General features: G+C 40.8%; 1 protein-coding gene across 7 annotated transcripts in view; it reads right to left on the bottom strand.

Moving 5' to 3' along the window:
- Positions 1 to 20,295, bottom strand: part of CFLAR (CASP8 and FADD like apoptosis regulator) — a 37,378-nt gene extending 17,083 nt beyond the window's left edge. Inside the window, exons 1-7 of one of the 7 annotated variants that reach the window (XM_074339935.2) lie at positions 19,644 to 20,068; positions 17,026 to 17,060; positions 8,755 to 9,166; positions 6,597 to 6,702; positions 4,503 to 4,638; positions 3,530 to 3,615; positions 457 to 514 (exon numbers count right to left, since the gene is read on the bottom strand). In XM_074339935.2, the coding sequence (XP_074196036.1) occupies positions 457 to 514; positions 3,530 to 3,615; positions 4,503 to 4,638; positions 6,597 to 6,702; positions 8,755 to 9,116 (748 nt within the window). In that variant the 5' untranslated portion in view covers positions 9,117 to 9,166; positions 17,026 to 17,060; positions 19,644 to 20,068. Of the gene's footprint in view, positions 1 to 456; positions 515 to 3,529; positions 3,616 to 4,502; positions 4,639 to 6,596; positions 6,703 to 8,754; positions 9,262 to 17,025; positions 17,061 to 17,665; positions 18,504 to 19,643; positions 20,069 to 20,138 lie in introns of those variants that run through there. The other 6 variants (XM_074339912.2, XM_074339916.2, XM_019726782.3 and 3 more) reach the window with 6 other exon arrangements.
- Positions 20,296 to 22,002: the final 1,707 nt, after the last annotated feature.

The following is a 22,002-nucleotide window of genomic DNA, read 5'->3' as shown; positions in this document are numbered from 1 at the left end:
TCCTAGTAAACTTTCTTCTTCCTGCTGCTAGATAATTTGGTTTAACATGGCTCATTATCATGGCTAGATTAATGCTCAACATAGCCTGGTTCTTGTTCCATTTCAGGTGGACTGTCACATTTCTTAAAAATGCAGCCAGGGAAGCATTTGAGACCTTGCTTCCTGACATTGTCCGCGGTTTGGCTCAAATAAACTCTTATAAAGATTATCTTTAACAAATTATATAGCCAAGATGATGAAGCTGACAGAGTAAGAGGTGTTTAAATTCAAATAAGTGAATTCAATAGATAACTAGAAATGCCAATGAATACATTTTAAGCCTTGAACTGCTTTTTATTTTGAGAGCTTAATTAGAATGTGTATTTAATGGAAATGGCCAACTCTAAAAATGCAACATTTTGTACCAGAATTATCAAGTATTTATAAAGAATAAACATAAAGAAAAGTGGGTCTTACTTTGCATGTTAAGTTGTTTGACCACGAATCTTTGTTCTTTACTTCTCCCATTCTGAAGCTTCAAATATAAAGAATAGGTCACATTTCTTGTTATTTTTTTCAGAGTCACATTATATTACACCTCTTTAAATATCTCAATAGGATTTTTACCCAGGAAAAAATAAAAATATCACATTCACTGTTAAATTATCTAAAGAAGAATAGCAAAAGCCATTAACTCCGTGAATCCTATATTCTACAAAGAAACAAGGCAACTCGGAAAATACAATGCACATGAAAATATGCTAAACTACCATATTAGAATGTTTCGAAACAGCTCAATAAAATCAGATGTTATGGTGTAGTAGAACTGCTATAAGAGCTCCAAGACAGAACAAGCTGTTGGAACATGCCTTTGACCTTCAACCGGATCCTTTAACACAGAGGCAATGTATAATACCATGTTTCCCCCAAAATAAGACCTCATTGGACCATCAGCTCTAATGCGTCTTTTGGAGCAAAACTTAATATAAGACCCAGTATTATATTATATTATTACTATATTATACCCGGTCTTATATTAAAATAACAGGTCCAGTGAGGTCTTATTTTCGGGAAAACACGGTATGTATGGATAACAGTGGGAGGTCTAGCCCAGACAAACCTGGCTATGAATCCCGATTCTGCCACTTACTAGCTATGTTATCTCAAGCAAGTTATTTAACCTCAAAATGCCTGTTTCTTTATCTTCAAAATGAGGATAATAATAGTACCTACCTCATAAAATCTGTGTGAAAATTAAACTTACACAAAACAGCACAGTGCCTAGCACTCGGAAGTGCTTAATAAATGTCCAGTTATTTTTTTCTATAATTGCCTAGCTATACGTAAGCCACATGTGGGTTTGATTCTTGGTAATAGCTACCACTTCTGAGGGCTACAGTGGGATGAATTAATCAGAGAATGAAAGATTGAACCGACCCTTTCTCTTCTCAGATGACAGGTCCTGTGTAAGAGGTACACATACCACATACTGTCAACCATCTGATACGCTCAGCTTTCTCCTCTGAAGCTATCCTAGCCAAAAGAGAGAAGTAGACTGTTCATTCACCTGTGTCTGTAGCTAAGTCTGTGTGTCTAAATTAAAGAAAATACATAAGTTGCTTTTATCACTAATTACCAGTGACTTAACCACAGGCTGAGGATATTGGATCGAAGGTCAAACCCCACATGGATATGCATTCACTTTTACATAGTATTAAGACATATAACATTAAATCAAAGCTAGGTTTAAAAAGCATCATATTGCAGTCATACAACTTTTTTCTTCTATAATATGTTGGTGTCATGTGTCATTTAATGCCGCCGTAATTTTTAAGCACTTTTGCATCCTTGTATGAGTTTACATCCAGGTATTTGGCTCTTAAATTTTGTGAGAAATTCACTGAATTCATACTTAATGAATGAATGATGAGGGTCACAGATTGATATAGCAAATGTAAGAAGTTTACACAGAGAGCATGTCGGTTCCCAACGGGCTACATAGACAATGAATACCATTACTTTCATTAACAAAACAGAAAGGCAATAGTAAAAATATTGCAGGCTTTTAACTAAGAATGGCAGTATAATTCATATTAGACAATAGCAGTGAAAGCTCAGAAAATCTGTATCTCTATCCTAAATCAGTTTGTCTCATGATTTGGTATCACAGAGATTCAGAAGGACAAAAGAAACAGTTGATTCTTGAAAAATGATAGATGTATCTAAGCTATGGCATGCCATGGTATAGAGGAAAAAGCAGGGACTGGTGATAGTTGGAGGTGGCAAATACTTAATGTTCTTTAGGACTAAGGTTCCCTGTGTTCAATGAGGGGGTTGGACAATATAATCCTTAACATCCATTTTTGCTCGGAAATTCTATTGCTCAGTGGTATCTCTTACAGCTCAGGTTCCTCATGAAACTATATTATAGGGGTAGTTAATGTTTCCATCACATACTTTTATGAAAGTGTTTATAATTTAACCATGAAATTGCACTGTGGTGTAAGTCCTTACTACAAATTCCACATATCTTTATATAGCAATAAGGATGAGATTACACTAAGATTACCTTCTTGAGACAAAAAACTAACCCAAGAATAATTCTGAGGATACTTTGCACCATCTACTAACACAACAACCATAAGTGATTATGTGATATTTATGTTCACAAATCAATAACGTCTCTCGATAACAAAAACATTTTGCTGAAATCATTAATAAACACTGTAAAAAGCAAATGCTCAGAGAGGTAAATACAAAGATATTTATTTTAGCACTATTTTTAATAACAAAAGACTGAAAACAATCTAGATACACATAGACAAGGAAAGGCTAAACATCTTGTTATACATCTAGAAAGCAGAACCATGTTCAATTATTTAAAACAATGATTAAATGGAGGTAGTTTCATTGGATTCATACAGAATAATTTCCAAGAATTCTCAGAGCAGGACAACGGGCATGCACAGTGTGCTACCATTTGTACAAAAGAAATAAACAAAAATCAAATATAATATGTGCATAGACTATCTCTGGATGGTTAGAGAAGAAAATAGTTAATTATAGCTGCCTCTGGGAGAAGGACGTAGGGTAGGACGAAACACACTTTAAAAATTATTTTAGTACATTTTGAATTATTTTCTCCATGGGCATGTCTGACCTAATTTTTATTTAAAATGCTAAATTTTCAAAGGAACAAATGAACAATGAAAAAAATGTTCAACTGTACATATAATACACACGCAAAAAGAAAAAAGACTAGAAAGGAATATAACGAAATATTAACAATGGTTATCTTTGAGAGGTAGGGTAGAGGTGATCTATTTTCCCTCTTTTGTATTTCTCTGTATTTTCCAAATTATCTCAATAAACACATATTAGCTTTGTAACCATAAGAAGTTATATATATTTTAAAGAGAAATGCACATTTCTATTACAATTTTTTTTCAGATATTATAAAAGGTGTATGTGAGAATACGTATATTTTTAATCAAAGTTCTGAATCAAAGTTATTTCATGCTGGAATTCCACACGTTTGCTCCAGACTTACTCTTAAGTTATATGAAGGATCCTTAAGGCTCAAGTTTGGGAGAGATGCCTGGAGAGCATTGATATAACTTGTTCCTGCTCCTTGAGCTGTAAGCAGAAGAGAGGTACTGAATTAAGATTATCCAATTATTATCAAATGAATCTTCAATAATGGCTCAGTCCAGAGTCAATCATCTTTCAAAATACCCAAAACTTTCCCGCCACCTTACTTAATTAAAAATACCAGATCAGATGACTCTTCCACCAGCATCATTAAGAATGGATTGAAAATTCTACTCTTGTACTTGACCTTTTATGAGTCATTTAGGTGTCTATGTGGGGAAGTGGGGGGCGGTAGTGACGGAGATGTCTGTAGATTACTGGGTCTCAGCCATGCCCTTCACACTGTGACTCTGATGGCAGTGGACTGCTAACAGAGCCCAAGCTGAGGCTAAATCTAAAAGATGATGGGGCAGGAAGGACAGTTGGAATCTGGTCCCCTTTTCGGAGGGAGGGGTTATCAGCAGAAAAGATACCCTTTTCCATGTGCAGATTTTGTGAAACTCAGAACACATGCAGGGCAGCTATAGAAGCTCAGTGCTAAGATGCCACCCAGAGTTAGATGGTGGTCAGGCCAACACTGGAACGAGGCAACAGGGTTCAGCATATATTCAAAAGAACTGAATGCCCACAGCACCTCCACCTGGTGCAGAAAATGGGGGTGGAGACTATTTCCTGAAGGTGGGAGTGTTAAGAACCACTTAGCGGCATGTTGCCAAGGGCCAACACTCTGTGGTCATGTGTGTGGGGTGAAGTCAGCAGATCTGGGAGATAAAGGATACAAAGAGATATGATCTCTAATTACAGTCTAGTGGGAGCTGTGGACATTCAGGTTCCATTCCATCCACACACCCAACAAATGAATTTTTACCAACCAAACTTACTATGCACAGGGTATTTTCCTTAGACCACTGAGAGGCCAAAATTCTGCTTACCAGACTGCTTGTATTTCTGGATTTTTGTCTTCAGGTCTATTCTGTGGATGTTCTTTAGGCATTTTTCTAATAAATCCAGTTGATCTGGAGCAACCAGATTTAGTTTCTCCAAATCCATCACAAGATCCAAGAAGCTCTAAGAGAACCACCAACAAGAAACAAATGTAAGTAGGGCTGACTGTTAAATCCCAAATGCAAACCTCAGGCCGTGTGATTTATAACAGCAAGAAAAGGCAACAGGAGGAGCCCCTTCAGACCTTCGGTGATCCTAACCCAGACCTCTCTGTTTTATAGTCCCTCCAAGGCCAGCTGCAAATTACTCTCCTGGATTTTACTCAGCAAAGAGGTAGTGGTAAGTCTTTTGGTGGCCAACCTGTACCTAAGTTGGGCCATTTTGTGTCATTAGGAGTATGGGGAGAAAGCAGGCCCTAAAAATACAGTAAAATTCTCCTGAGTTTATTCTCTTCCAAAAAGTCAGGCTGGCGTTATACTGAAAAACTAATGGCTTTCCTGAAAAAGGAGGAGAGTAGGTAGCTGGGGAGAAGTAGACAAATCCCAATGATACAGTTTCGAAGTTCTGAAAACATTGCTAGGCATTCCGACTTATTCTGACTCGGGATTATGAGGTAGCAAAATTACAAGGTTAGGGCATTTTGCTAGTCAATTACCCTGAACCACAGAGATTGGGAAAGAACTATATTTCAGATACAGGCATTGCTTTTGATTTCATTTACCTTCTGTTTAACATGTGGTTACTGAAATGCTATCTTTACTTTTAAACATAATAATCCTAATTAAACCTATATACACGATTGAGAGGGAAAGTGACTGATTGGGGGACACCCAAAAAAAGTTCTATTTTTTCATTTCCCTTCCCATTTTGCATTTGATGGTGGGAGTAATACAGTCACCCTGTATTCCCAGATTTCAGAAACTACAATCATTGAGAAACGAGGAAATCCTCAAGCCATGACTTACCCGAGTCCTCAGACGCAGGTCTTTTAAGGACATATTTCCATATACTAGAGGCTTGAGCTCTTCCTGGCTTGTCCTTAGGTCAGCAGTACTATAGGGTTAGCTGGAATTTAAATACTTTTCCAGCAATCACAACATCCCTGAATCCCTGACTTCTTCACCCCTACCTAGTTTTCAACCCCTGATCTCAACTTCTGCCATTCCCCAGATATATCAACCACAAGGATCTCCCCACAGCCCATCTCCACATGCAGCCTAATGACTCCACACTGATCTCGAGCTATCTGAGGAGAAAGAGAGGAACAAGGAGAGCAAGACGAGCGTGGACTAGCACTTCCCACCTGTTTCTACTCAGCACGAACAGATGGAACTGCCTAACCCTCCCAGATGATCTGTCAAACCAGGGAGAAAAACTGATGTGTAAGGCAGGTCTATGAATTTTACAAAAACAAAGGAAAAAAATACGAGGATGAAAGAAACACCCTGGGCCACACCAAAAGATATCACTGCATTTCCTCTCAATTCATAAATCAATTTTCTTCCCATCAATATTATTATTTTAAAAATCCACACTCTTCTCAGTTCCCACCTTCATCCCCAGCAGGTCTGTCACGCAGGGTGGCATGCGGAGTCTCTGGCCCCGCTCCCCACATAAGAACGCAGGATGTGGCTAGGCCAAAAAGGAACACCCACGGAGCCATAAATAGGGGAGTCATACCACTATATTCTCGCTGGTGGCTGGGTTGGAGACACAGGAAGCAGGAGCCACACTATCCGCAATCCACACTCAGCCGCTTGCTAGCTGAGCCACCATCTTCTTGCTAGCCCCCAATTTCTGCTAGCGTAGCCACAGCAGTTATATTAGTGGCCAATGGCTCACTGGTTACAGCTCATGGCCAACTAGCCACAGCTGATGGCCACCCAATCACAGTTGATGGCCATTTACTACCAGAGCCAGCACCTTTCCATGTGAGGCCGAGAGCCTAGAAACTGCACTCCTGGCTCTGTCCCCACAGGGTCCCCCTGATCAAGTGCTTGCTTCCCTCTCTTCACACCATAAAGCATCTTCCAACTTCTGATAGGTTCTTAGGATCATGAACCAAGACAAAGAAAACTCACCTTATCCTTGGTTATCTTGCCTCGGCCCATATGATCTCTCATGAGAAAAAGTAATGAGGACATATCAGTTTTATCCAAATCTTCACCAATTTCGGTCATCAGCACCCTGTAAAACAGACAAGTTGCTTTAGTAAATTCCGATACTAGTCCCAGTGAGAACACCAAGAGCCCATGCATCCTCTGTGCCAATAACTGGTTAAAAGAGTAGTTCTTACCCCTATCTGAATGTGCCCCCGTCACGAGACAGAAAGCCTACATCACCCCAGGAAGAGCTCTTAAGAGGAACTCAAAGAGGAAACTCATCTTTTCCCCAGTTTTCAATAGGAAATGGTACTTCTCTTTCCAACTAACTGCTCTGAAAACAACCCAGAGAATAAAAAAGTCCCTAAAGAATCTCCTAGCATCCCCAGAAGTTACAATGAAATAAGTGAGGTACATGAATGACTACGATGGAGACAGAAATAGAATTCAAAGTCATCTTGTCTTCTCTGTTTAACAAGCTTCCAGGAGATTCTGATCTGATGGTGATACTTTGAGTCACAAGATTCTAAAGCAAAGTAACACCCCAGATATCCCAGCCCGCTTGAGAACTCAAAGGGAAAAAGGCACCTAGAGCTTGGGAACTATGACCATAGATGTCTTGGTCTAGAAAGCCCCTCCTGACTCAGTCACCTCTGCTCCAGTTGGAGCTATCATCACGCTTTAACGGAGCTCCCGGGACATAATAAGGTGAGCATTATTACCCTGACATTGTCATCACGGCTTAGAGGGCCATTTTCCCAATCAGACTCTCATGGAGTCTTGAGGATGAAAGTCTTCATTCGTTTTGCTCTAGCGCTCCCCAAACACTGGCATGTCCCAAACCACAAAAAAGCCCACTGAACAGGTGAATAATCTACCACTCCCCTCCCACTGCCAGGCCTTTCTGCTCAGAGGCCCTGAGAAACTGCCTCCACTTACCATAGCTAGGGAACAGGAGATGGAGAGAGTGCCATAACTTATTCACCAAAACCCAGTCGTGCCTCTCCAAAATGTTTTAAGATTACTGATGTTATATAATGGTTGGAGAGGTGGAAAAAGATCAGCAACAACACAGTTACATTTGTAGAGTGTTTCACAGTGTTAAAAAGTACTTCACATGTTCAATTAGCACAATTACTTAAATTAGCACAATTGATCCTCACAAACAAACTTGTGAGATCGGGTATTATTATTCTTAGCTTCACAAGTAGGAAAATGAAGGCTCAACCAATGTTGGTGGCTGGCTCAGCCTACAAAGCCTGTAATTGACAGTTCTGAGGCTTGAAACAGGCCTTCAGACCTCAAGTCTCAGGCACTTTTCAAGGCCCACACTGCTTTCAACTCTCTTTAATACAGTTTTTAATAATACATATCATCTCCAAATATAATTACTGACATAACTAAAGGCTGGTCGTCTGGAGAAAAGGAACTGCTAATTTAAGATTACAAGTAGTCTTCGATTCCCCAGAAACAGCCTTTCTGGTGGTTTCTGTGCACTCCAGAACCTCCAAGAGAGTACGATGTGAACAGGAGGAAGGAATAACTTAAAGGCTGTCTGAACTAAAGGGGACTCCAGCGGACATGCTCTCTGAACTGAAGGGGGCTAGAAGTGGTTAATTGAAGAGAGGTTCAATCTGAGCTCCCCACGGCCTACGGGAGCAGGGACCTCACAGAAAGGAAATGCATCCCACTGGCTTCCTCTGCAGGAAAGACCAGCGGGGATTCAAGAAGGATCACACAGAGTTCTACAGAGATCATTTGTCAAACTTATTTCCTTTCTCAGTATCAAAAATTGCCACGGTCTGACGTCACAGAAAATCAAGGTAGAGAAGACCACAGCTGATTTCACAGTCAGAGGCTGGCAAGAATTACTAGCTCTTAATCATTTCTATCTCTCTCACTCTATCTATTAGGCAAACACATACCATCCATCCTTTCCACTTTCACTATGATCTTCTACCCAATTACTTTAAACAAACTCAATCTAAAGTTCAAAGGAATAAAGTAACATCTACAGCAGTTGGATCAGTGGATAGAGAAAATAATGAGGCTGCTTTTCTTACTGTCTTTGTTTCTCTCATTCAGAAGTCTAAACCACCTCATTCCCTGTCAGCCTCAGAAAGAGCTCCTGAATTACCTATAGTCCGAAATAAGATGAGGGTGCCTGCGCAGGTGGGCCTCCACTGTCATTTTGTCCATCTTCAAGATCCGTTTGAGCAAGTCGAACCGCCTCACTCTGTAGAGAAGCTCAGCCAAATCCATGAGAGACAGCATTCCTCTCTCACTTAAAATATCCAAAAGGTCCCTGGCATTAAGTGGAGTCACATCTGCAGCAATGTCCCGGCACAAAAAAAGAAGCATCTCCTTCTCATCTTCATCAAGTGCCTCATCGACCTGATTGATGACCTCAGCAGTCATGCTGTAGAGTGTCGTTGCAGAGAACTCTAATAGTAAGACTCTAATCCAGTCAACAGAAGGCCACGAGGCAACTGACTTCATTTCTGATGGTTTTCTTCATTTCTTTCAGAATCCTTTCCAATGGAGGCGTGCTGTGGTTAAAAGGGAATTTTTTAAAATCCTCTTATCAAAGTAACTTATGCTTATGCAAAGTATAGTTTCTTCCTTTCTTGCTGGTTTCTTGAACCTAGCACATTAAATTCATATTGTTAAGTCTACAGAAAGTGGTCCTCAGTAACAAAGCAACTGATCCCAAAACCAAGACAGACAAAGAAGATAACTTACATTTTAAAGAAAATGAAACTACAGACAAATTATTCCCAAAAAGACCCCACATGCTTTATCAGGACATACACAGTAAGGTGGAAATGACACAAGGGGTTAGTCACTAAGTGACAAATGAATGACATTAATGGGAGGAGAGGAAAAAGCCCCATGACTGAGCACTGGACCAGAAAAACGTGTGTCACAGTGTTAACTCCCTCTTTCGGTGACCTCACTCTTGACCTTTGGCTTGAATAAATACGGGTCTTGGCAAAAGGTACCCTCTGTGGGGTATCAAAAATGATGGTAGACAAGAGGCATCTATTCCTACCCCTCCCCTTTTTTCCAGTCTTTCTCCTTCTTTAAAATCCCTCATTCACCCCTGTAAGCATAAATCTTCACTACCATCCTCCCAAAGTCACAGGACTTTTTCAGATTCATCATGAATGCTCTTAGAATCTGTCACCACAGCTGAACATTGTCAAGTTTTGATCACCTCTTCAGACCAGGAGCCCCCCATGGAAGTGCCAGAGGCCCCTGACTCTCGATATACTGTGGCAGGGCATCAATTATCACTAGAGTTCCTGATGGTATCAGCTGAAGGAAGGATGTAGCACAGGAGATGTGGGAAAAGAGCCCCATCCTGGGATGGGACTGGGTGGGAGTGGTAGGGAGGTCATGCCATGGGTGTATTCTTAACTTCTTCCCTTGGAACTCAACCTATTTTCTCTTAAAAATTAAGTTGCAGATGGCAATCACTGTTCATTCTAAAGTTTCATATCTAAATTTCACATTAAAGAAGTTTTTGTGTTGTTCTGTGAGAGTACTTTGTCTGTTTCTGTCAGAGAACATTTCAGGTTAAAAGCTCACCATAGCAACAAACAATTGGAAACACAACCCAAAGGCAAGTTGCTAACTGTTGCTGTGTATTTGCATACAAGTATATTTACATATTTACCTAACTATATTTAATAAAATGAACACTGAATCTATTTTATATATAAATAACCTATTTTACTTATATACAATCTCAGTTCATAAAAGATTTGAGGCATCTTGCAATAAAAACACATAAGTAGAAAAAAATTTTATATGAGAACAAGGGGAAAATTTAGGTTAGAAAGTCAAAAATGGAGTGGAGAGAGGGAGAACACAATGCAAATATGCAGGCCAGAAAGGCCTAAACAAATTTTAACAGGCTGTGAATTTGTCCCTAAACTTCCTGGCAGTCAAAGCAAAAAGGGGATTAAGGGACGTTAAATATGTAGTGCTTGCTGTTCAAGAGAAGAAAAATAGAACAGATTCTTAGAGGAAGCACAATTTTCCTAGAGTTCCCCACCAATGAAAATATTAATAAGTATTTCAGTGCCTGAAAGTAATAATATTCCATTCATTTTCAATTTTATTTTATTTCTTAAAAAAGTTTAAATATTTTATTTTAAAACACACCATGCATTCGTACCTTTTACACTGGCCTCCCACAACCAGTCTAAATGGGTGAGCTCTTCATAAAAATAGACATTTTATCCAGAGTGTGTGTTAATGAGTCTTGGTGTGTCTATGCCAATCCCATGCCCATTCCTCCAAAATTCCCTTAAGTATGGCTGTTTGTGAATAACTAGAGTAATGAAAGTACATGATTTATTGCTTAATGAAAGTTAAAAATAACTGGTACTCAGACTACTTTATTTATTTATTTTTTATCTGAAAGCTGAATACTAATTTTACATGTTCCAGAAAGCTTAAACCTATGCTCCACTCACAGGCTAACAGGACTTTAATGTAGTCATTAGTTTCCACAAAACGAGGTCAAGTTCTTTTTCTATTCACTAAAAGTCACAGTATTGTTCGTAGTTGTTATTACAAATTAACCTATAAAATATTTATATACACTAGAAAGTATGAAATAAGAGATAATTAAACATAAGAGAACCAAATGAGATATTATCCAAAGTCACCAGACATATCTGAAAAAAACAAATTGAACTACGAGAAATGAAACGTTCAACTCCCTAAAAACCATCATCTAACTTTTGTAATTCATAATTATCAGTGATATAACAATGTCATCAACAGTCATTTTAAAAAAACATTATCTGCTCAGTTCATTTTCTCCATCCATTATTCTCAAGACTACTTTCTGCCAGTCATGTACACTAAGCAAAAGAACTGGCATGCTGTCTTCCCTGTACTAATGGAGGTATAGTTTGGCAGCAAAATCCAAATTACTCAGTGGTAGCATCTGGCATATTCAGAGAAAACTGCAGAAGGAAAATTACAGACCCTGTGTTGAGCCAGGTCAACAGGATGCAGCAAAATACCAGTGTGTATGTGGTGGGATAGTGTTGGGGGCAGTTAACTGTGGCCAGAGGTGATAGGCACTTAAGAACGGGGAGTATGGAAGGGAGAGGTAGGGTTAGGATCCAAATACTCACTATTTTGTTGGGGTGTCTTTTAAACCCAAACCAACTTCTAGATATCGGGATTTAATACAAATACATAGTAATATGGCACAGGGATAAGTAACAAAACAACAAATACACAGGTGACAGCTCAGAAATCAGTCTACACCCAGATGACCGAGGGGGCCCTGTAAATGAATAGGGAAAGGACGGAAACATCCAGAAACAGTGCTGGAACTGGTTATCCATGTATACAGGGAGGAAACTGGGATTCTTTCCTCATACCATACTCCACGTGTACCAAAGTCCAAGACACAAAATTCTAGAAGAAAATCTACAAGAACCTCCCAAATAGCCACTAATCATATGAAAATATGTTCAAGTCACAACAGTAGTCAGAAATGCAAATTTAAACTACAATGAGATATTATCATTTCACATTGGTCAAATGCTAGTATTTGTTACCAAATGTTATAGAAAACACAGAGAAATATGAAATCTTATACATTGCTAGAGGAATTATAAATTGGTCCAGCTACTTTGAAAAACAATTTGGCAATATCTAGTAAAGATAAAAACGTGTATTACTCCATGACACGAAAATTTCATTCCTAAGTAAATAGCCTTTAAAAAAAAAAAAACTCAGATGGGTATACCAAAACACATACACAATGTTCCTAGCATCAATAGATATTATAGCAAAAAAATGGAAACTATCTAAAACGCTATCAAGCAAAGATTGAATAAAATGTTATAGGCCTTTAATGAAATACTATACAGCCCTGAGAATGAATGAACGAGAACTACATGAATTTTACAAACAAGCAAAAAGCAAAACAACAAAACAAATATTTTTGCCTAGGGAAAAACAAGTTGCTAAAGCATACATTAAAATCCTAAGTGTTAAAAATAATACTATGTATTGTTCAGGGTGTGTGTGTAGTGAAAATATTAAAACACAGTGATCATAAATACTGAATTGGTTTCCATTACAGGATGAGTGGAACTAGACAAAAATGCAGATGAATTTATATTTTAGTTCATAAGCTAAGCAATAGGTACACAGATACCAAAATAAATATACCGAGCCCCACATTCTCTGACCATAGTACAATAAAATTAGGAAACAACAGTCAAAAGAAAACCCTATAGGTTTTTAAACTGAAAAATTCGTTTCTGTCTCTACCACACTTACATAGAAACTATCTCACAGAATTCAAAATGCTTTTAGACCTTCCTTGATGTAGATACAGACAAACCTTAGAACAAGTAAGCCCAGAGATATTCTCACAAAGAACAGGTCAAGAGGGGATAAAGGGGATTTGCAGGGGTGGTGGCAGGTGGAATGACTTCTTTAGAGGTCTGTAAAAGGGCAGTGGCCACCACTTACCAGCCCTGCCCTGCTTGAGCTGCCCCACTCAGCATCTCCTCTGAAGTCACTTGCTTCACCTCACTCAGGTGACAAAGGGGCTATCCAAGCCCAATTCTTCTTTCTTGCTTTCAAATTCCCAGTCCTCCTGAGTGATCAGCATTCTGTTAGTTTTGTTTCACCCCACTATGTTAAGACACTCATTTCTAGCCAGACAAAACTGAAATCTGTATTTTTTTTTTTAATTTTTAAGGAATTCCCCTTTTCTTTTCTCCCTGCCCCGTCAAATTTTACCTTAATGAATTACATCTCTCCTTTTTTCCACACCCACATAAAATCTGTTTTAGTCACCACCAGATTAAAACTAAAACGAGTTCCAGTTTCATTTCTCGAGTGGAAGTCATGAGACAGTTACCAATTATTTCAAACATTAAACAAAACTGACCTAAGTTAAATTTCCACATGAATTTCCACAACACTAGCTAACAGAAGGGATGTTCTAGAAACAGAAACCACTCTATGTATTTTCAGTAGAAATACATTTAATATGGATGCTTACAAAATTGATGCAAGGGCTAGAGGTAGGGGCTCTTGGCTGGGCTTCTGAAAAAGATTCCTGGGGCTCCCAGAAAGACGAGTCTCAGCCAGGGCAGTGAGGAATCAGGCGGCCGCCCCTGGGAGCGCTGAGTTCAAGATCATCTGCACGGCAGGGACCCAGAGATCAGAAGGGGGCCCACACCCACCACCATACTTGCCTCCAACACTTCCAAATCTGGTGACTGGACACCATAACACTGCTGCCCAAATCCCCACATCACCACCACCATGCTTGCCTGCAGAGAAAATAAGAAAAGCAGCCAGCTATTGGCCTCTACTTCACTTCTGTTTATAAATCTTGCATGAATGCACCTATCTGGCAGAACTAAACTCACAGGGAAATATAGTCTATAGTTTTCCACCCTCTGGACAGAGGTGAGAATGGGTCTGAGCACCCACTGACCCGATCCACCACAGAAGGACAGTCCATAAGGGCATTTGTATCCTCTTTGTAGTTAAATCCTCTGTGCAGACCCCAGTGCCTGACTCAGAGTAGACACTCAATTAGTATTTGTTGAATGAATAAATGAACGGAGTTTCACAAGGTGCTACCAATAGCCCACTTCCCTTTCTCCCCATACTGGACCTAGATCATATGCTACAAACTCTCTAGCCAACACCCTCAATTCGCTTGCCCTTTTGCCTCCTGACCACCAGTTCTGCAATACCTTGAGTAACCAACTGGTCCTGATTTGCCAGGACTTTCCAGTTTTAGCACTAAAAGTCCCGTGTCCCAGAAAATTCCTCAGTGCTGGGAAAACAGGATGGTTGTCACCCCAGCATCCCATTCTCGATGGTGAGCCTCCTGCACTCATACATCTAGAGTATCAAGTCATGCTGAAGGGCTGCAGAAAGATCAAACCACATACTTGAGATTTTTCAACCTCAGTAGGTCTCTTACTGCTGCTTGGCAATTATTTTGACAGGACCTTGGTCAGCTCTTCCAACATCCTCACAACAGCTCCACTTTCACTGCTTCCTTCCATCTTAACACCAACCACTGGTGCCACTTCTCATCTGATGACCTTGCCTTTTATCAGGAGCGAGTTCCCACAACCTTCCACATAGCAGCCAGCATGACTAGTTCCCATCATACCTTAACCAATCCAAGGACATACTTAATATTCCATTCTTTATACGCTTCTCTACCTGAAGCAAGGCATGGCACAGCATGAAAGCAAGATCAGGTCCACCGAGCCACAGTTTCCCAACAACACTACAAAACTGGGCGGTAATGAAAAGAAGCCTGTCTTGCCAGCTGCAGAAAGCAGCATGCAAAACTTTCAGGTATCTGGGAATCCCCACTGAGATATGAACACGCAGTGCACCCAGGGAGTTGGCAGGACCTCACCTTGAATAGGCAGAATACAATGTCTCTAGGCAAGTGCACTAGACATATCCCAGCCTTTTAGCAAAAGGTGCATCTCCCCATACCTTTAGCTAGATACTTATCTTTTGCACTTATCACAATTTCTAAAACTGTAAGGTTTATGTGTCCAAGTTTTCATTTTTGCCAAACCTCCAGGCCAGTCCTCTGTAGACGTAATTAATTCTCCTAGAATAAACTCAAAAGTACCTAAAATGTAAAGTATTTTTTTCTCAAATAGGACTGCCATCTCAAAATTACTGATTATTAATTAGTAATTTTATATCCTCAAAATTACTAATACCTTAGGGCGGCCAGATGGCTTAGTTGGTTAGAGCACGAGCTCTTAACAACAGGGTTGCCAGTTCGATTCCCACAAGGGCCAGTGAGTTGTGCCCTCTACAACTAGACTGAAGGATAACGACTTGACTTGAAGCTAATGGGCCCTGGAAAAACACACTGTTCCCCAGTATTCCCCAATTAAAAAATAAAAAATTACTAATACCTTGCATGATATGTTATAAGTTTAATACTCAGCTAATTTTCCATGAGCTATTGCTATATTCACTCACATTATTATGAAAAAGTCAGAGAATGTGTGACATTTACTGCATTCATCAATTTACTATGAGGCTTCAATATCCTTGGGGGAAAAAACAAAACAGGCCAAGTTGTCTGAGTTTAAGCAATATCTGTCTCTTGCCTACTCTTTAAAACAAAGATCATTGACTTTAAAAACTATTTTTGAAAGCCTCAACTAAAAAGAACAAACATATATATAGATATATATATGCCAAAGGGAAGATCCAAAGGAATTTCAAGAAAAAATTCAATGTATGTCAACTGTAATTGAAAATTTTTTTAAAGAAAAAAATTTAAGAATTCACAAGTAGATAAAGAAGCTTTAGTTCTTACTTGTAAATTCAGATGTTTAAAGGAAGTCATTAGGCTGGGAAACACTTGAAACCTTGGAGCCAGTAGCTACAAGAATTTTTTCAATTACATTGTATAACTGAGGTATGTAAATAACAATGAGTTAATTTCTCCAATTGAAGAGTTCACTGCATATCTTGAATATGCAAGTAAATTAGGTATCAAATTGGTGGAGATTAGTTCATTCATTAGTACTGAATTGCTAAAGATGAAAACTCAATATCTAAAATAAGAGGAAAATAACAAAGAAGTTTTTTGTCTGTTTTGCACAAGAACTTAAGTGGTCAAATAAAGACAACTTAAGCAGCCAAAAGAGCTTACCTGGCCTAAAGTGGAGACCATCAAAGAAACAGATATACAGAACAAGGTACAAAGTGTGGAAAAGAAAGCAGAGTTTTATCTGTAAAGATTCAAGAATATAGGTATATATTATATATTACATAAATTTGTATGTGGATGGGATGAAAGAAGAAATTATTTCTCTAAACGCAGAATTGAGGAGGGAGGAAAAACATTTGGACATCTGAACAAGCAGATTCATGAAATGTAAATTGTTGGTACACACATTCTTAAAAACAAGAAAAGTAGTCATTAGAAGAAAAAAAATCTTTCGTTAGAAACACTGATGCCAGAGGAGAGTGAAACTACATGTGAGAAAAGCAGAGTATTAACAGAAAAAACACACAAAACAGTAGTTCTGAAATACAATTGAAGAAACAGCACCATACAAAATAAAGCAAAAATGTATATATTTTAAAGACATTTAAAAGACTGTATTTGAGTGCATACATTTCTGAAAAAGACACTAAACAGCCACCTTTGGTTATCTTAGGTAATGGACTCCTAGGGGCTTTCTCTATTTACTTTGTATGTATTTTAACTCCGATAATTATAATACAATTTGACTGAAAGGTTTTGAAGAAAAAGTATGCCAATACAGTGTTGTGAAGTGCAATCCTATGGTAAGTGCAAAGATAGCCACTGAGATATTATATGCAAGCATAGAGTAAAGGAACCCACGGTGGGTTGTGAAGTCTTCCTAGAGGCGACAGGAGCTGAATGTAAAAGGAATAGGGCATATCAATAACAGTGTTTTTTTTACCTCACTGATTTATAGTAAAGAAAGCAAGGACCACGTGTCAGTACACGTTGACAGCTCTGTGACCTGCCATTATTTCCCCAGTCTGGCCCAACTGGTTTCTACCTTCCCATTCCAGTCTGTCCGTGGCAAGTTATCTGCGTAGGTCTCCCCAACCACTCTGTGAGCTTCCAGCACGCAGAAGGAACCAAGTTCAGATCTATCCCTATGTTCTCACACCCAGAACTCTGCCTGACCCAGAGAAGCTAAATAAATATTGGTAGGATTATCCTGAATTAAAGGAAAGGAGGCATTTCAGTACATAATGCGAGTTAGCTTTTGGGGCCCTACAAGGAAGAAATAACCAACTGGAGTCCAATCCGGAAAATTTAAAAAGCTACACGCCGGGTGACTAGGAGCGCTGTGAATGAGTCCCTACGAGGGTCAAGGAAGCGCAAAAGGGTTAAAAGCGACTCAATCCTTTTCTACCAGGATCGAGGGACAGTGCCCCGATCCCCCCAGAGTCCAGGGTGACGTCAGCACAAGAAAAAGAGGAGTAAACAAGGTTCTAGGTCTACTCACGCCGGGGCAGCTGCCGGCTCTTCCAGCAGGATCTCCGCCTGCAAAGGCGCCCCACCGATGCGGAACACGATCAGACCCACCACTGGGAAAAACCGGAGTTGTAAATTCTCCAAACAGGACGAGGAACTGAACGTAGCGTCAGTTCCTCGAACTGAACGTAGCGTCAGTCCCCTGCAGGGACGCGCTGCTCACCTGACACTTCAGGCTTGAGAACCCTCCGCCCGAACCTTAAAAACTTCATCAGTGCACACACACGCCTGTCTCTTCGGTGAGTAAACTCGCCCTTGGACGGGCAAGGGGGCTACGTGTAGCTCCGGGAAGTTCCCGGCAACGGGCGGTAACTGAGTGGGCGCTGCTTGCCCCACTACCTCACAGAGCGAGTGCATGACCGGTGGGCGTCCTAGTAACAAAAACACCTTCGTTTTGCTTCCAATACTTACCGCCACCGCTATTAAAAAACAACAACACACTACCCGCGACTATCCTCCCAACGCCCCCAGTCGCACAAGACTCCCAAGGGGGCAGAGGACAAAGGGCACCCCGTTCCTGCAGACCTGCCGGTGGATTCACCTAAGAAAGCGGGTGAAAAGTAGGGTGTAAAGATAGTTAAAGGAAGTGCAAATGCCAGTTACAAACAAAATGTAAAACACAGTCGTTAGAAAAAGCCATTTTAATCAGGACCTCCAACTCAGAAGCTGTTAAGTAAAACAAGGGTTAAAATAAAAAGTCTGTTGGCCACATTCAAAATTCCCTTCCAAGCTCGAGTCTTTTGTTTTGTTGGAGTTGAGCCAAGTTATTTTGCTCCTCTCAACGAGACTATTTTTGGTAAAATTAAAGGAACCACAAATCAGAAAATACCAAAAATTCTGTTCCTCTTAATCTGAATCTCCTATCGAAAGCAGATCCGTCCATCCGGGTTTGTCCCTATTCAAAATGCTTCAAGTATGCTGTCACCTTACTGGCACCACCTCTCGGTTGCGTAAACAAGTTTAAAATGTCAACAAATAATATTCGCCAGACCTTCAACGTCCTTGAACTTCTTGTTGCCTTGAACCAAAAACTTGGTCTAAATTTCACTGGCCTTTGTTCTATTGCAATCCACTGTTAACATTTTAAAATCCGGTCACCATCCGGCAACATCTGAAAACACCATATATTTATTTCCTAATCCTCTTGGAGGGGAAGAGATGAGAGCCCGGAACAAGTATTGTTTTTTTTTAAGGCTTTCTATAAATGTATCAGTCAGTCATTCTGACTTTCCCACAGCAAGCTTTCCTTGCAACTTGCCAAAATATACTATATTAAAATGCTTTTAGACATATCCTGCCCTACTTACTTCACCAAGTTATTGCGAGAGTGAAATGTCCCGCCAGGCGGCTGCCCCTGCCAGGTAAAGGCGAGTATGCACACACATTGCGCAGGAAAAAGTCCTCTTTTTCATCAACTTTTTAAAAGGAAAACTGCCAAATGTTTTGAACAGTTCACCCCAGGAAGTGAGTGACTCTCAAGATGATCTTAAGCAAAGTTTACAGGATGCTCGCGACCCGCCACCGAAGCTTGTTTCCGCTAAGGGTTATTTGGCCCGGTGGATCCGGGAGCACCGCGGACCGCACCTGGGATCCGGGCAACCTCTACAGCCCTCTTGGGAATCCCGGGTGCGAGGAGAGCGGGGCAAGGAGATGGGTGCGGGGGTGCGTGCGGGGACGGGGGCTCCGCCCCAGCGGGCGCTCGCGGGCAAACCATATCTAAGGAAGCTACTAAACTGAGTCACCTGTCACAAGGTCCACCCCCGCATCCCCGACCCTAGCCGGGCAGCCCCTGCCCAGGGCCAGTTCCCGGAAACTGCAGGTCGGGGAGCTGCGGCGAGGGACCGGAGAGGCGGCGCTCGGGCCCTGCGGCGACACAGTCTCGGAAACCTGCAATGAGACCTCTAGGACTGAGGAGGGTCGGAGCGGCGGGATTAAGTGCCTGCACGTACCGTCTGGTCCACCGTGAGGCTTTCCTCCTGCAGCGAGCTGCCTGGCTTCACTGTCCCGGAAGCTTGAGAAACGCAGTAAAAGGGAGGAAAAGAAACCGAAAGCCTGGAAGCGGACGTTGCACTAACCGACGTGGCCTTCCGCGCACACCTCTCCAGAACAAAAGTTGGGCGGGCTGACATTCACTGCGTTAGGCCAGAGACCCTTTACTTACCAGCCCCCAATGAGTCCCCTTCAGTTGAAACATTCTCCTAGCCACAGCCAACCCACTGTTTTATCTTTATATCCTCTATGATATAAAGATCATAAAACATGCTGTGAACCCAGAATGGTTGTTTAAAGGAGTTCTGATTGTCGCTACGAACAAACACTGTTAGTGTTTTTTACTGATGTATACGAATAATAATAAATAGCAAGTGTGAAAGCTATTTGTGTTTTCATTTATTTATTACTTTGTGATTTTTTAAAAATTTAACTTGAAATAAATGTAAACTTACAGGAAAGTTGCAAGACTACCAAGAGAGTATTGACCTTGGAGAAGGAACACACCCACCAAGAAGGACTCCTGGTTAACTGGTCTCAAATTCATAATCAGAGTCTAACAGCGAATGCTGGCAGAGACCACTCACGCACTGTGGTTTCAGAAAAAAACCAAAGGCTGAGCTGCCAGCTTCCTGTACTGCTCCTGTCTTTTGAAACTACCCGTATAAAATCACATTTGGGCCAATGGGCTGATATCTGCGCCCTCCAATAGGAACACTACACAGCTATATCCTCATTTACATCTATACTAACCAATCAGAGTGGTTTCATAACAACCAATCAGTGATGCGACCTGCACAACACAGGCGGTGGGAAGCCGAGGGAGGCGGCGAGGGTTAAACTATCATAAAGAGACAGAGACTCAAATACATTTAAATCACAGAGGACGGAGGGACTCGCTGCCTCAAGGGACTGCAGCCCCGAATCGGGTCATCGTGGGTATTTATTGATTTCTTACAATAAGCATCACAAGATTAAAGGCAGGGTCCCCGAAATTCTCACACCACACCATAAAAATTCTTCCAATTCCCAGATATCTGTCCCAAAGCAACCGATGCTCATTGTCCCCAGGCGACTAAGGTGGGTGTGTTCAACCCCCTGGGGGAGCAAGTCTCACAAGGTAAAACCATCCCATGAGCTAAGCAGGAAGGGCGATATCTTATCGCGCTAAGAAGTCTTTTGCACAGCAGGGTGCAGGACAACAACTGGGGCGTGCATTAGCAGCTTCCCATAATGGTGAGGAGGAGGGGTATGGCTACCTCCTGACATTTATTATGTTAACTCATGGGGGTCCCAATGGGGTCCCGTCTGGCTTAAGTCGTTCCTCCCATGAGGAATCATTACTTGTCTTTGACTGCAGACCCAGCTTACAAGGACCAAATAGAGAGACTTAGGATAAATGAACTCAACCCCAAAGAGGGATAGTCCTGCAAAGTCTTCTTTCCCTAAGGAAAGATTGGAGGGGACAAACGGCTAGGCTGCTGTGTGACCACAAATCAGAACACACGAAGCTGACCAGTGTTATTTGGACCAGTCAGACTCCAAATTTGGATTCCTCATTTGCACTTTCTCTTTAAAAGGCAGGCCTCCCCGTCCCAGCAGAGTGCATTTACCCCTTCCTCTGAGCACTGTGTCTGCACAGTTTGCAAACTGTTAACTTGAATAGTCTCTCCTTTTTCCGCACTCCAGATTGGGAACTCCTGTTTGTATTAGATTGCTGGCAGCTAACTTATATCATATCTGGTCTTACATTATAGTAAAATAAGACCAGGTCTTATATAAATTTTGCTCCAAAAGATGCGTTTAGAGCTGATGGTCCGGCTAGGTCTTATTTTCAGGGAAACACCGTAACATATTGTTCCACCTGTTGCTCCAAAGCCCTAGTTCAGTGATTGTCCCTGGGGGGAGAAGCACTCCATAAAAGATAGGTCTTAAACTCTTCCCAAAGGAACTGACTTCATTTGCAACAGAACATGTTGAAATTCAAGCCAAAGGTTATTCTCGAAAACCTGGAGTTTGTGATGATAAGCAATTGGGAGGAATTTCAAGGTGTGGGCTAAATTGTAACCTAGTTAGTTTGCAATAGAGAACCAGAGATAAAGACAGGGAAAGCCCTCCTGGAATAAGAGCAAACATTAAACACCTCATAAACTATTGCTTCAAAGGGCCACAATTTGGTTGGATTCAATTGTAGAGCAAATTATGCCAGAACATTATCGAAAATAACAGAGCAATCAGGGAGCATTTGAGATCTTGCTCCCTGGCATATGTCATCAGTTTGGCTTAACTAAACTTTTGTAAAAATTTTCTAAGAAAAAA

The sequence above is a fragment of the Rhinolophus sinicus genome, chromosome 17 (assembly GCF_057876585.1).
Source record: "Rhinolophus sinicus isolate RSI-liver-muscle chromosome 17, RSI-T2T, whole genome shotgun sequence".
Classification (NCBI taxonomy): Eukaryota; Metazoa; Chordata; class Mammalia; order Chiroptera; family Rhinolophidae; genus Rhinolophus; species Rhinolophus sinicus.
The sequence above is the reverse complement of the archived record's forward strand: the minus strand, read 5'-3'. Positions and strand labels throughout refer to the sequence as shown.